This window comes from Peromyscus californicus, unplaced genomic scaffold (assembly GCF_007827085.1).
Source record: "Peromyscus californicus insignis strain IS unplaced genomic scaffold, ASM782708v3 Scaffold_22__1_contigs__length_63687245, whole genome shotgun sequence".
In the NCBI taxonomy this organism is placed as follows: Eukaryota; Metazoa; Chordata; class Mammalia; order Rodentia; family Cricetidae; genus Peromyscus; species Peromyscus californicus.
The window spans coordinates 42,186,310-42,200,234 of record NW_026294525.1 but is presented as its reverse complement, the minus strand read 5'-3'; the positions used below and the strand labels follow the sequence as shown (position 1 = coordinate 42,200,234).

The following is a 13,925-nucleotide window of genomic DNA, read 5'->3' as shown; positions in this document are numbered from 1 at the left end:
CCACCCAAAGAGAGCCGCTCGCAACATGCCCTCGCTTTCTCCTTCCTTCCCAGCGAGGCTGCAGATTCTTCTGCTTATTTTTCAAAATGCACAGCCCACAACAAATTCAGTACCTGGCGACCAAGCTACCACAGGCACCTTTATTTAGTCCAAGCTTTTTGAGAGGAAAGGTGTTACTGCTTCCACGTCTTGGTTATACAACTACCCTCTTCTTTCAGCTCCGTTGCCTCACAGCCAGCACACTCCCAGACCTCTACCTATGTTTCCTCCTCTCATTGTCAAGACAGCAGTCACCACCAATGGCCAATTCAACTGTTCACATGTCACTCTTACAACCTCTCAATGACAACAACACATTTCAAATGTTAGTTTTCAAGGGCCTAGCACTGCATCTGGAAGAGAGGAGCTATCCCGGAAAAATGTGAGTTTCCATTAGTTCTCACCTCACTCTGTGCTACAATTTATTTCACCATTTCCGGCATGTGCTAGAGAGCTTTCTTTGAATGTAGCTTCATATGATATACCTCCTTGAAAATAGCAAACATTCCACAAATTTGAGGCAAAAAAAAGAATGTGTTGGCCTACAATTTAAACAAAATATAAAAGACACGTATATACATATATCAAATTAAAAGTTATTTTTTTAGGTGCTGGAGAAATAGCTCAGAAATCAAGATTATTGGCTGCTGTTCTAGAGGACATGGATTCGATTTCCAACCCTCATATGGTTGCTCAAAATCATCTGCAACTCCAGTCACAGGGGATCCAATGTCTTCTCCTGGCCTCTGTGGGCACTGCACACATGGTACACATGCATGCATACAAACACACATACTGGCAAAACACCAATACACATAAAAAATGTAATAATAAGAACAAAAGAATTCTTTAAAAAAGTTACACTTTAGAGGCTGGAGAGATGGCTCGGAGGTTAAGAGCACTGGTTGCTCTGCTAGAGGACCTAGATTTGGTTTTCAGTACCCAAATGGCAGCACCCAACTGTCTCATGCCCACTTCTGACCTCTGTGAGTATCCGGCATGCATGTGGTACATACACATAATACCGGTATCCATAAAATAAAACAAAAATAATTTTTAAAGTTACATTTTAATAGTCAAAAGTGAGACAATGGTATCTTTCCAGTCTATAGATAAACTAGTCCCAGGAGAAAAGATTTTTATGAATCTACTCCTTTGTAAGGTATACTTAATACAACGTTGCAAAGAAGCAATTACAATACAAAAATATTTTGTTTGTTTGGAGCTGAGAAGAAATGAACATCTGTTAAGTTTTGCAAAGATACCTATACGGGTGAACCACTGACTGCAAGTGTGCAGAACTTATCTGTTTGTCCATTCTTCTTTCTTTGAGGGGATAAACAGCTAAACTAATTTGATTTTTCCTGATTTGCAAATTTTATAGTGAGCTGAGATCCTGAGGGAACTGAGAACAGATGGATAGTTGTGTTGTTCTAATTTCAGCTACCTCGGGGCTTAGAAAGCTGTCACTTTTTAAAAAGACAATCGATTTCTCACTTTAAGGAACACAGAAAAGCAGTGAATAGGTCCAGGATTTGTTTTGAAGCATCCTTTATATTAAAACACAGGTCTTGCCAACTTGCAGTAATTAGAGGGAGATTTTACAATAGCAACCATTGTTCTACCATCTAGAAAGCACATGAGGATGAGAGTACTTAACAGCGCTGAGGGAAACCAGTCCTAACACACTGTATCACAATGATAAATGTCCAGCTATCAGTCACCAGGAAGCCACTTTATTTTTGGCTTTACTATAAAGCTCTGGTAGATAGCTGTTCAGCTGAACCCTTTAAATAAGTTAAACTCACATTCAGGGTTTATTTGACTACAAAACACACTCAACGAATCCAACATCTGAGATTTCACTCAGCACAATTCAGAAATGTAATACATGATAATAAATACAAGCACATTAAGTAATCAATCTTGTTAAGTATTTTGATAAGAAAAAACATCATACTATTTTCCTATTATCTGTGGAAAATATGACCCAGCAGAACAAAGTACTATAAAGAACTGCTGAAGGTGAAGATCACTACTACCCTTCAGGCTGAAGATCTGTTCACTCTAGTCACAAGAGTCCACATGTCCAGAATCTTCTACTCACTTCCTGGTACAGATATCACAGCTAAACCCTGTTATGTTCTCAGGTAAGTTTTAAGGTTTATTCATAAGATTACAATTTCTTTCTCCAATGTGTATCTTCAACAATCTTTCTAATTTATGATTTCTCTCCTTTATATCTCAGTTTCCTTGTTTTAAGCATTAAGAGTATTCCCACTTCAGAGCTGTTAGAGGGTCACATGACAGGATGCGTGAAAAACCCCAGCACACATCTAAGCTTAATGGAAGCTCAGTGGCCATCAGTTCTCTCTACCTGACTTAATCTTTGCAGATCTCTTTTCATTTTCTTATAGCTTCTTTTATTTTTTTTCTCAGTTTGTCATTAAATGTAAATAACTACTACAGAATTGTCTGTGTGTTTACAAATATCACTCTATTTGGACTTGTTATGAAATTAAACTTTGGGCTTGTTAAGGAATTAAATTCATGAGAATAGAGACACTTATTGTGCTGGCTAGTTTTATGTCAACTTGACACAGACTACAACCATCTAAGGAAGGAGAAATGCTTCCAGGGCTGTAGGCACACCTGCAGGATGTTTTCTTAATGATATGGGAGAGCCCAGCACATGGGCTGGTGGTGGTCCTGGCTGTTACAAGAAAGCAAGCTGAGAAAGCTATGGGGTACTAGTCAGTAAGCAACACTCCTCCATGGCCTCTGCATCAGCTCCTGCCTCCAGGCTTCTTCTTGGTTTGGGTTCCTGCCTCAGCTTCCCGCAACAGACTGTGATTCAGGATATATAAACCAAATAAAGTCTTCCCACCTGAAGTTGCTTTTGGTCATTTCATCATACCACCAGAAACCTTAAGATAGATAGTAATAATACCTGACAGGTAAAAAATAATACCTGACAGGTAAAAAGGAATGTGAGATCTAAAAAGCAATTTAGCCAGAGACAATAAAATAACCATCCAAACAGTAGTTTAAAGAACACACTGTAGCAGAGAGAAGGAACTTCTACTTAGAATTAAAGATAAAGTGGATACTCAGCCCAAACTTAACCGTTGAGTTGGGCATTATGCAGGTGTTATTGTGTGGGTAATGTGCATCTGGTAGAAATTATGAGGTGAAGGCAAGAACATCTGGGTATAGATGGGTAGTAATGTAGAACACTTCACTATTTTTTAACAAAAAATGAGCATTATTCTAGAATCAAAGGACAGTAAAACACAGGAACTATATTATGTATAGGAGACTGAAAAGTCATGAAGAACCAGACACTGAGTCCAAGCATGAGAAAGAAATTACAATGAGCTGGGTTACTAGTTTTGATACCAAGCTGATGGTTTAATAATTAGTCATTTTCTAGCATATCTTTTCTCTAAAATCTAGATTCACAGGTCCAGTGAATATAGAGCTTAGCTACTTAAATACTAGCAAATACCCAAAACAGCATAAAAGGAAAGCTGGCCTCAAATAGTCCCCCACCTCAAATGTTCCCTACCCTAGTCTTCATTTAAAAATATTTTATTTCTTTGAAAATTTTATACAATGTACTTTTTTTTTATCATATTCACTTCCTTAACTCTTCCCCAAAACTCCTCCAAGATCTACCCATACTTTCCTAACCTCCTCTAACTTCCTGGGTTTTTTTTTATCTATTCAATAACCCATCAATTCCAATTTAAGTTGTCCATTAACTTTTGGGTATGGAGCCATTCTAGAGTACCGTTGACCCGCCAGGAGTCACACCCTTAACGAAAACTGACTGTACCTTATCTGGAAGCCACCAACTGTTCATGGCTCCTCAATGAAGAAAGAAAGCTCATGAGCACCTTCCTATTCCATGCTGCAATGCTTACTGGTCAGATCTTGTACAGATCTTGTGAGGCACCCATGGCTGCTATCAGCTCAAGAGAGAAATATCTTCTTCATTTTATTGTACAGTCAGTCCATCCCCTCAGCAGCTCAGAACAATGGAGAAGTCCTTCCTTCTCTCACATTCTGTAGTCAACACATTACTTGGTCTTGTTAGCCATACATTCACAATGTACTCAGAATCCAAATGCTTCTTCCTGTCTTCACTACTGGGGCCCTCACATGAGTGATCCTATTTTTCATATGGACCCCTCTGCTTTATCCCCTTCTCCTCCTTCAGTCTTTTCTAATGTGGGCACCATAGTAAGTTTATAAAATGCAAACCACACAAACATTCATAACGAATAACTAAAGAAGTGTTAATATACTGACATAATATGTACTTGTGGAACAATGATTTTGCAGTTATCTGGAACAGGGGAAAGTTGGCAGTGGTGTTAACAGTGATATTCAATAAAGAAATGAACCTGAGTTATGAAGAGGAAGGGATGATGTAAGAGTATGTGTATCATAGGAAGTGTAGACTCTATGCCATGGTCAGGGGAAGGAGTAGAGGCATGAAGAGATCCAGATTTGTGTACCAAGGATCACACTTATTGTGTGGAGAGAATATCATTTTTGCTGGGTGTGCCGGCATAAACGTCTTAGGACTATACTAGGGAAGCTGGGACAGGAGGAAAGCAAGGGCAAGGCCAGCTTACGTTGTGCTGTGAAGCTCTGTCTCAAACAAAACACAACCCCAAAAACAACAAAAATGCACGCGTTGAACAACCAGACTGAAAAGTGAAAAGCATGCAAAGGGTCTTTGATACCCTAGGCAAGGGGCAAAGCTGGCTTCAATCAACATAAAGAAGAAGAATGAGAGACAGAATAAAATAAATTTGAGATGTAGTGAAGATACCGTAGGAACATAGGAGTAATACTGGACAGCAAATATCAGTGCTGACTTCTCCGTTTCCCACTTGGATGCACCTCCTACCAAGACAGGACACAGAGAGACAGTATACATCAGTAGGTGCAAAGCAGTTACTGCTGACACATTGAGGTTACAGAATGTCATGGGAGCCAGGCAGCCAGCTAAAGCTCCTGTTTAGCAACTAGAATTATGAGAATGAAGCTGACAAAATAAATAAATAAATAAATAAATAAATAAATAAATAAATAAATAAATAAATAAATTCTGATTAGAAGATTTTGTAAATGTTAAAGTCATTCATTTATATGAGGTAGATAAATGCTATTGTTTAATCTTATCTGAACCAAAATATGAAGACTAATCCCTAGTGAGAGCTTTAAGAAGCAGAAACTTAGAGGAGGCAGAAAGTTTGTAAGTGATGACCACAAGAAAATAGTGCTTTCCAGAAACAACAGGGAAATCGCACATATGAATTCAGAGACTGGGACAGCATGCACGAGACCTGTACAAGCACAAAGCAAACAAAATCCCATCACAGAGGGAGGGCAGTAGGCATAAAGTTCTACCCTTAGCTAAACATTACAGCCATTTGATAGCTGCTCAAAATCAAAGGGTCAATTTTCTTTAAGAGTGTGAATCCCAGCCGGGCGGTGGTGGTGCATACCTTTAATCCCAGCACTCAGGAGGTAGAGGCAGGTGGGTCTCTGTGAGTTTGAGGCCAGCCTGGGCTACCAAGTGAGTTCCAGGAAAGGTGCAAAAGCTACATAGAGAAACCCTGTCTCGAATAACCAAAAAATTAAAAAAAAAAAAAAAAAAAAAAAAAAGAGTGTGAATCCTTGCACATCAATTCTCTTGGGCAGGTCCCAACCCAAGAGTATTTGGGAAACACAAACTGGACTCAATGTATTAAAAAGGGAGGGTTACCTGGGAATAGTAAGGAGTGAATATGATCAAAATACATTGTAGGAAATTCTCAAAGAATTACAGTAATATTTTTTTTTTTTTTTTGGTTTTTCGAGACAGGGTTTCTCTGTGTAGCTTTGCGCCTTTCCTGGGACTCACTTGGTAGCCCAGGCTGGCCTCAAACTCACGAAAATCCGCCTGGCTCTGCCTCCCGAGTGCTGGGATTAAAGGCGTGCGCCACCACCGCCCGGCTTACAGTAATATTTTTTAAAGAGAAACTGAGGAGCTGGAGAGATGGCTCAGTTGTTAAGAGTTCTTCCTGTTCTTGCAGAGGACACAGGTTGGTTCCCAGCACTCACATCGTAGCTTACACACATCCTTAACTCCAATTCCAGGGGACCTGGTGCCTCCGTCTGGTCTCTGTCAGCACCAGACAGACAGAGACACACACAGAGAAACAGACACACACCACATACATACATACATACAGGCAAAACACATACACATGAAATAAAAAAAATAATTTTTTTAAAAGAAGCAAAAAGTTAATGTGACTTTGCCATTTTCAAGGTGGGGTCTTCAGAAGGCTATGAGGATTAGATGAGAGAAAGAACATGCACACACTGATTGATGTTGACCGGATGATGTCATGTAGGGACTGAAAAGCAAGAAGCCATCACGTTATATTTCTTTGATGTTGGGGCAGAATAATGAGTCCAAATCAATTTTTTTGCTATAATTTTCCCACTCTTACAGCAGCGCAACAGAAAGCAGACCGACGTAGTGAGATAGTTATGAGCTGATGAGACGAGAGAGGGGCATATGATAAAATCAGAAAAGTGGGCAATGCAGCAAAGAAAACCGTTTCCGCTGGAGACCAGAAACAAATGACGGTCACAGCACCACATGGTGTGAAGTGACAGAATTTTCAGATGGGGAAACTTGCACATATCAGCACTCTACACATGTGGCACTATGAAATAGTGCCTACTTACGGGCTGAACATTTTGCAAACATCACAATATGTAAGAAGATACCTGTATATTCCACGGAAGGGAAGTAGCACTCAGAGGGGTTTTCGGTGAGATGAAGCACAAATTTTTCAAGGAGTTCTCCTAAAGCTGTAAGGAGCACAAGAGCAATTAGAATTTTAAGTCAGGAAGGGAAAATGCGTGACAATGCATCTTTAAGTCACAGACTAGCACGTGAAAGTCACCTGAGGTCGGGTGGAGGGAGGAGAGGCTGCAGGGTGAGAGAAGAATTTTTAAAAAAGTCATCTGAACTCCACGGTTCTGAGGAGTTCAATTCAAAATGCAGACTTCTATTAATATTCAGAATGTTTCTGATTTCAATTAAATTTTAATAACTTCTCTGTGAACTTATTCAACATATAACTAAAAAAGAATTATGCATCATACTTAGATTACCTAACGACTACTTCAGAATTTGTTAAATGTTTTTAATGCACTCATGAGGTTATCACATTTTGTCATTTGCATACAGAACAAATACTGAACTCTAGGACCAGGATTACTGCACAGCTCAGGGCACTTTCAAATCTGTGACATATTATGCCTTTCCTACTTAGCAGCTGATGGTATCTGATCAAGGGCCAGATCAAACAAAGCCTGCACTATCTCACTTAGAAGTGACAAAATGACTTCTTTCCAGGCTGGTGTGATAATATCGCAGGGTTTGCAGATACCCTACACATGGATGCCCCAGAGGATTAGAATTAGTATGCAACCCAGAGGAATTGGTTTTGTTTCTCTAAGGAAATTTATCTGTACAATAGCTGACTGATTAATGATGAAACAAGCAATCTGAATCACACTTTAAAATTGTGCCCTTCTCTTACTTAGACTGTGAACCATGACCTTTATTAACTACATGGATCCTACTTTACATTCAAATAGATTTTTAACCATATAATTCTTCAAAGAAAAATTAGTGTTCAACATGTAAAAACCATATAATAAAAAAGGAATGGTGTGGTTTTCCCTAATCGTAGAGCACAAACTATAACATTTTGATGGCTAGAGATGAAAATGAAATGTTTTTATTCATTGACTCTATTCATTATATGATTTCAAAGTGAAATAAGTCTTTAAAAACATGAAAATTCAATGGTCATGGCTTAAGAAACACCTCTATACAGATTTCGGTTTGCAAATGGTTGGGCTGGTTCCATATTTACAAATACAGGCATAAATCTATCATATTTCTAAAATTGTTTCAAAGGTCTTTCTTTTATAAATCCACATATAAGGTCCCTGGGTGACAACTTTTAACATCTATGTATATAAACTTTTGAGACAGATTTTGTAGAAGGACAATGTAACGAAGTTCACATATAATTATTCTTAATTTCATGGTTAAGACTAATGATCTAAAGTGCAAGATACACAGTAACAAATATTGTTCAAAAACATCATTTTCAATGGAAATGTCCATTTCAACCTTTAATTACAAGTAATTATCTTCTTTGAGCACAACGATACTTGCTATGTGCTATGTATTTAAGTATAATGTTTGAAATAATGGGACAAATCAAAGCATATTGCCAAGCAATTACTGGTGTGAATTCTCTATTCAAACAAAGCATGATCTCTTCAAACACCAAAGGTTTTGTTGCTGTTTTTGTATACAGGCTCATACATCAATCTGCATGTTGCTTTGAACCTCACACCAGAAAGCACAAGATTTACCTATATTGGAGTTATTAGATCTGCCACTGACACGTGAGGCTTGAGCAGAGGCAGGGTGGGTCAAAGGAGATCTAGAGAGAAGCACAAGTCTGTATTTCTCCACAATGGAAGCAAAGTGAGATGGGAGATTCTGCTTTCTAATCTTCCAGATACCAGCGGGCAATTTTAAAAATCTTATTTTGGTTTTTGTATTTGTTTTTAGAGGCAACATACTCAAAATACCAGCAAAATCTCCCCAAACCAAAAAAGTATCGAAGGTCACCAACATCCTAGCTTATTGGTGAAAGATTCTAAAACATAGGGTGCAAGAAGCAATTCTTAATGTTAAAAACAATTAACTGTAGAATATTGCCCTGAAATCACACTACAGAATATTGTTTCGTCTAAAGTGTATATTAATCTTAAATGACAGGTCTGAAATTTCTATCAAGGATTATAATTATGGCCTTTCTACCTTTAATTATGCCTGTTCTCTTAGGTCGGAACACAGTTAAAAGACTCTAAGATTATATTTACAGGCCTAAAAGGGAACATGGGTTCTCTATAGATAAAAAACTGCAGGCAGAAACTGAAGAGAACCTATGTGCTGGCTTCACTTATCCTTTCACCTTGCCCCACCCCAACCCTGATTGTGCGACAATGTCAATAATTTTCCCAAACTCTCATATTATAATTACACCCAATATGACTGTATAACCCCCCACTGTTGTGGGATAATCTTTTTGTACACCATGAAGATGTATCTTTGCCCAGGAGCCTTTGGATTGGTTTAATAAAGTACTGAATGGCCAATAGGTAGGCAGGAGAGGATAGGTGGGATTTCTGGGGAGAAAGGGGAAGAGGAGGAGGAAGCTAGGCACAGGGGTTTCACCAGCAGGCTCACAGCAAGTCTGATGTGCCTATTGAGAAGTAACCAAGCCACATGGCGGAACGCAGATTAAAAAAATATGGGCTCATTCAGTTATACAAGCTAGTTGGAAACAAGCTGAAGGCCTAAGCTAAAGGCCAAGCTTTCATAATTAATAATAAGTCTCCGGGTTGTTATTTAGAGGCTGAAAATCCAAAGACAGTCCAACAAGAAAGCCTGCTACACCCCACTGAGTCTAAGGCTGCTATGGACAACTGGTCACAGCTGTAGGAAGGACATCCATTTTTCTTCAGGAGAAGGGGAAACAAAGTGCTGTGGGATGTTCTGTATGGCAAATGTGTTGCTAATTAGTCAATAAATAAAACACTGATTGGCCATTGGCTAGGCAGGAAGTGTAGGCGGGACAAGGAGGAGAATAAAGCTGGGAAGTGGAAGGCTGAGTCAGAGAGACACTGCCAGCCACCACAATGAGAAACAGCATGTGAAGATGCTGGTAAGCCACGAGCCATGTGGCAAGGTATAGATTAATGGAAATGGATTAATTTAAGCTGTAAGAACAGTTAGCAAGAAGCCTGCCACGGCCATACAGTTTGTAACCAATATAAGTCTGTGTTTACTTGGTCGGGTCTGAGTGGCTGTGGGACTGGCAGGTGAGAGAGATTTGTCCTGACCATGGGCCAGGCAGGAAAACTTTAGCTACAACAAAGGGAGAGGGGGAGGGAAGAGAAAGAGAGAGACAGGGTGGGGGTGGAGGGAGATAAGAAATTGGGAGGAAAAAGTAGTGATGGAATATAGGAAGGACTTAGAGGAGGGGAAATAGGAGGTAGATTTGATCAAAATATATTATACAAATATTAGACAAAATATATTTTCAAAGAGATGAAACATCTGGGAAGTGAGCAAATCAGGAGAGCCTTGCCCTTATGAATGAGACCAGCACCCTTATAAAGTGGTTTAAGGAGCGGCGTGGCCCCCTTCCATCATGAGAGGAGGCAGAGAGTGTTTGGTCTCTGAAGCAGACAACAAGCCTACACTAGTCACGGAATCTGCCTGAAGCTCAACCTCTGTCTTCCCAGCTTTCAAAACTGTGAAAAATAAATTTATATTTTTAAAGTTATAGCAAACTAAGTCTCCATCACCACAGCAACTGGTTCTGAAACAAGAAAAACACAGTGCGTGCAAACATAACCCTCTCTTCTGGATTCACTGCTCAAACATACTTAGAAATGACTACATGACTGCTATCTCATCACAGAACATGAAAGCTACAATAAAGTTCAATTTTCTCCCGATTAACCTGCAGGTAGAGACTTTGTTCCTCAGACCCTTGCATATTCAAGAACATATTCTTTTTCCTCGTGCCTCTACTCTGCAAAATCAGATTTCTAATTGTATAACAACATAGACAATGCAACTCTATCTAGTTTTTAATACAAATTATTGCATGCACAGTCATCCCATTATTCTCGGTGTTTTCAGGTTGTTCATCTCCATTCTTTCATTTAAAAGTCTTTCCTGTTTTGTATAAGTACAGATTCATGAACAGTAGAGAGAGCAAGAAGGAAGAGAACAACCTTTAGCCATGCTGTAGGGTGGCCTTCCTTCGATGAGAACATCTCTATCTCTCTTCGTGTCTGAGGGCAATTTCAGTGTGTTGACTAATGTTCCACCTCCAGTTGACCTCCATCTGTCCTGAGAGGTCCATGTAGCTGGAGAATTTTTCTCCAGCTCCCACCGCTAAGTCCCGCCAGTCCCGGAGCCCACTTATAAAACAAACACACAGACTCTTACATTATTTAAACTGCTTGGCCATTAGCTCAGGCCTATCATTGTCTAGCTCTCACCCTTATATTCAGCCCATTTCTATTAATCTTTACTTTGCCACGTGGCTCATGGCTTACCGGTACTTTACATCTTCCTTGTCTTGGCGGTGGCTCCAGCCGGTCTCTCTTTCCTTCCTCCTTCCTCAATTCTCCTCTCTCTTTGTCCCACCTATACTTCCTGCCTGGTCACTGGCCAATCAGTGCTTTATTTATATAGAACGATGAGATTGAAGACTAGCAGTTATAGTTACAACTTAGTAGATAGAACATATTAAGTATTAGATTCAGGTTCTTTAGGATAGGACAACTTTTGGAATGATCTTTGTAACATGTCATTTACCTATGCTCTATACTTCTCTGGACTTTAGTATGTGTCTCTTGCTTGATAATGTTTGCATTGGTTGTAGTTCCATCTTATCTAGGTCATTATCCCTCATTATTCCCGGACAATATTTGAAAACCATTCCTTTGTATATAGTCTTGTATTAGGTTAGAACTTTCTTATTTAGACAAAAAGGGGGAGATGTAGTGGGTAGCCATTCCAGCTTTGATCTGGAAGTTCCAACCCCCATTGAGACTGAAAACTTACTTTTAAAATTTTTCTTTTTTTTTGGTTTTTCGAGACAGGGTTTCTCTGTGTAGCTTTGCGCCTTTCCTGGATCTCACATTGTAGACCAGGCTGGACTCGAACTCACAAAGATTCGCCTGGTTCTGCCTCCCAAGTGCTGGGATTAAAGGCATGCGCCGCCACCACCCGGCAAGGTCTCTATTTATAATTAAGAAGTTCCTCTGTCCTAGCTCTGGCGTAAACTGCATGCGACCCCACTCACATGATGTACATCCTTACCCTTGTTCCTCCCCTTTCATTGTGTCTTTCTAACAATGTGTAACAGCCCACTCTCACGCCCCTGGGAACACGTTATCTCTCCTGTAAAGGGGACTTCAAGAGGCCAGCAGGGGCTGCTCTCTCAAATCCTGATCTAGGCTGAGATAGCCAGCTGGTCAGTCCTGGGTGCACCTCCAAAACACAGTTTGCTTTCATTTTACAATAATGCATTTGGTCTTCTCTCCTCAGGATTCTCAGGTTTAACAATTTTATTTTTTCAAATACTTCGTTGTCCCAGACAATCTTTCAGGACATAAATATTGAGCCTGGCTCAGAACCATTCCCCATTCTGTTTCCATGGGACAAGACAGTAACTTTCTTGCAGAGGAAGCAGGCTTTATTGGTCTCTCTATTTTCCTGCATCTGCTGTCATTCTTAATCAACCAGGCAAAAAAAATCAAAGAGTCAAAAGAAAACACAGAAAATTTACTTCCTCGGATTCTAAGCACACAGCTTGCCCTCTGATTTCTAGAGTTATTTTGTTTACTGTATGTGGGATGCCACAGGTTCTTACCTGCACATCCCAGGACAGAAATGGAAAAAAAAAAAAAAATCTGACCCATCTTCCAAAAGTGTGGCTCACTTTGGAAGAACTTCTTTTCACAGTTTTACTACGTAGGTCCTTCAAAGGTTACTGCTATTTCTGTATTCAGATAAATCAGTCTGCTGTACATTTTTCTTCTTTCATTGTTACCTTCTTGGAAACTGTTTTTAGGGAAAGACTGAGAATTAAGCACAGCGCACTCTACATGCTAAGCAAGTGCTCTATCACTGAGACACTCCTGCAGCCCTGAAATCTCATCGGAAAAGGTACTTGCAGGCCAAGTCTAACGACCAGGATTCAATCCTCAGGACCCATGTGATACAAGGAGAGAACTGATTCCCACAAGCTCTCCTCACTTCCACACGTATGTTATGTTTCCCGCATATCCCTACTCTTCCCACCCTCTCGTATGCACACCCGCATGCACACATACATACATACATACATACACAAACTTACAGGAATGCAATATAATTTTTAAAAATATAGAAATAATGATTGAATAATAAAATTATAAAAGAATTTTGTGCCTTTATTTTATTTAAAATAATTAGAAAGCCAGGATAGCTATAATCCTAGAACTTTCGAGGCTCAGGAACAACATTTTAGAGTTTGGGGTTAGTCTACGTTACATAGCAATATCCTGCCCAAAATCATGTATTAAATAATACTGATCCAGTTGCTAAATAAGAAGTACTTTTGTTAAGGTAGTATCTTACATAACAAGTTCTTAGGATCTAAGTCATGAAAATTCAAGAATTTGAGATTTAAATATATATGTGTGTATATATTTACATATAAATATATAGTATGAATATATATGTATGTGTGGTTACTATGCACAACCAAAGTTTCTAATATTGACTATTAAATACATTGTATGTGTTTTGCAGTGACCACCTCAAAGTGTAGTAAGCACACACAGGAATTTTAGCTATGAACTAAGTCATCAATCAATGTCAATGAAAAATAGAAAAAACATATGTAGGGCAGATATTAAATTGTATAACTATTAGATCACTAAGAAAAGATTAATGGGAGATATTGATTAGAAAATAATGAGGAAAATGGTGCTTTAGAGCAGAGCTGACTCTAGAATTTCAGATGCAAAAGGTTAGGTGTACCACATCTGGGGTTGATACGGAACTGGATTGCTCACAATGGACAGACACTAAGAAGTTAAGTAGCAAGCCAGAAGAAAACCATGAGTCAGTTGATTTAATGAGATTCTTCTGACAATGAAATAGGAAAAAAAGGGGGGAGGGGAATTCTGGAATGATTGTATCCTAATGAATG

At 39.2% G+C, this 13,925-nt stretch overlaps 1 protein-coding gene across 3 annotated transcripts in view; it reads right to left on the bottom strand.

The window, feature by feature from the left end:
* The window catches only part of Tbc1d32 (TBC1 domain family member 32), a 228,459-nt gene that overhangs the window by 39,251 nt on the left and 175,283 nt on the right, over positions 1–13,925 (bottom strand). For all 3 annotated transcript variants that reach the window (XM_052751314.1, XM_052751315.1, XM_052751316.1), the window contains one exon: positions 6,838–6,921. In XM_052751314.1, the coding sequence (XP_052607274.1) occupies positions 6,838–6,921 (84 nt within the window). The remainder of the gene's footprint in view (positions 1–6,837; positions 6,922–13,925) is intronic.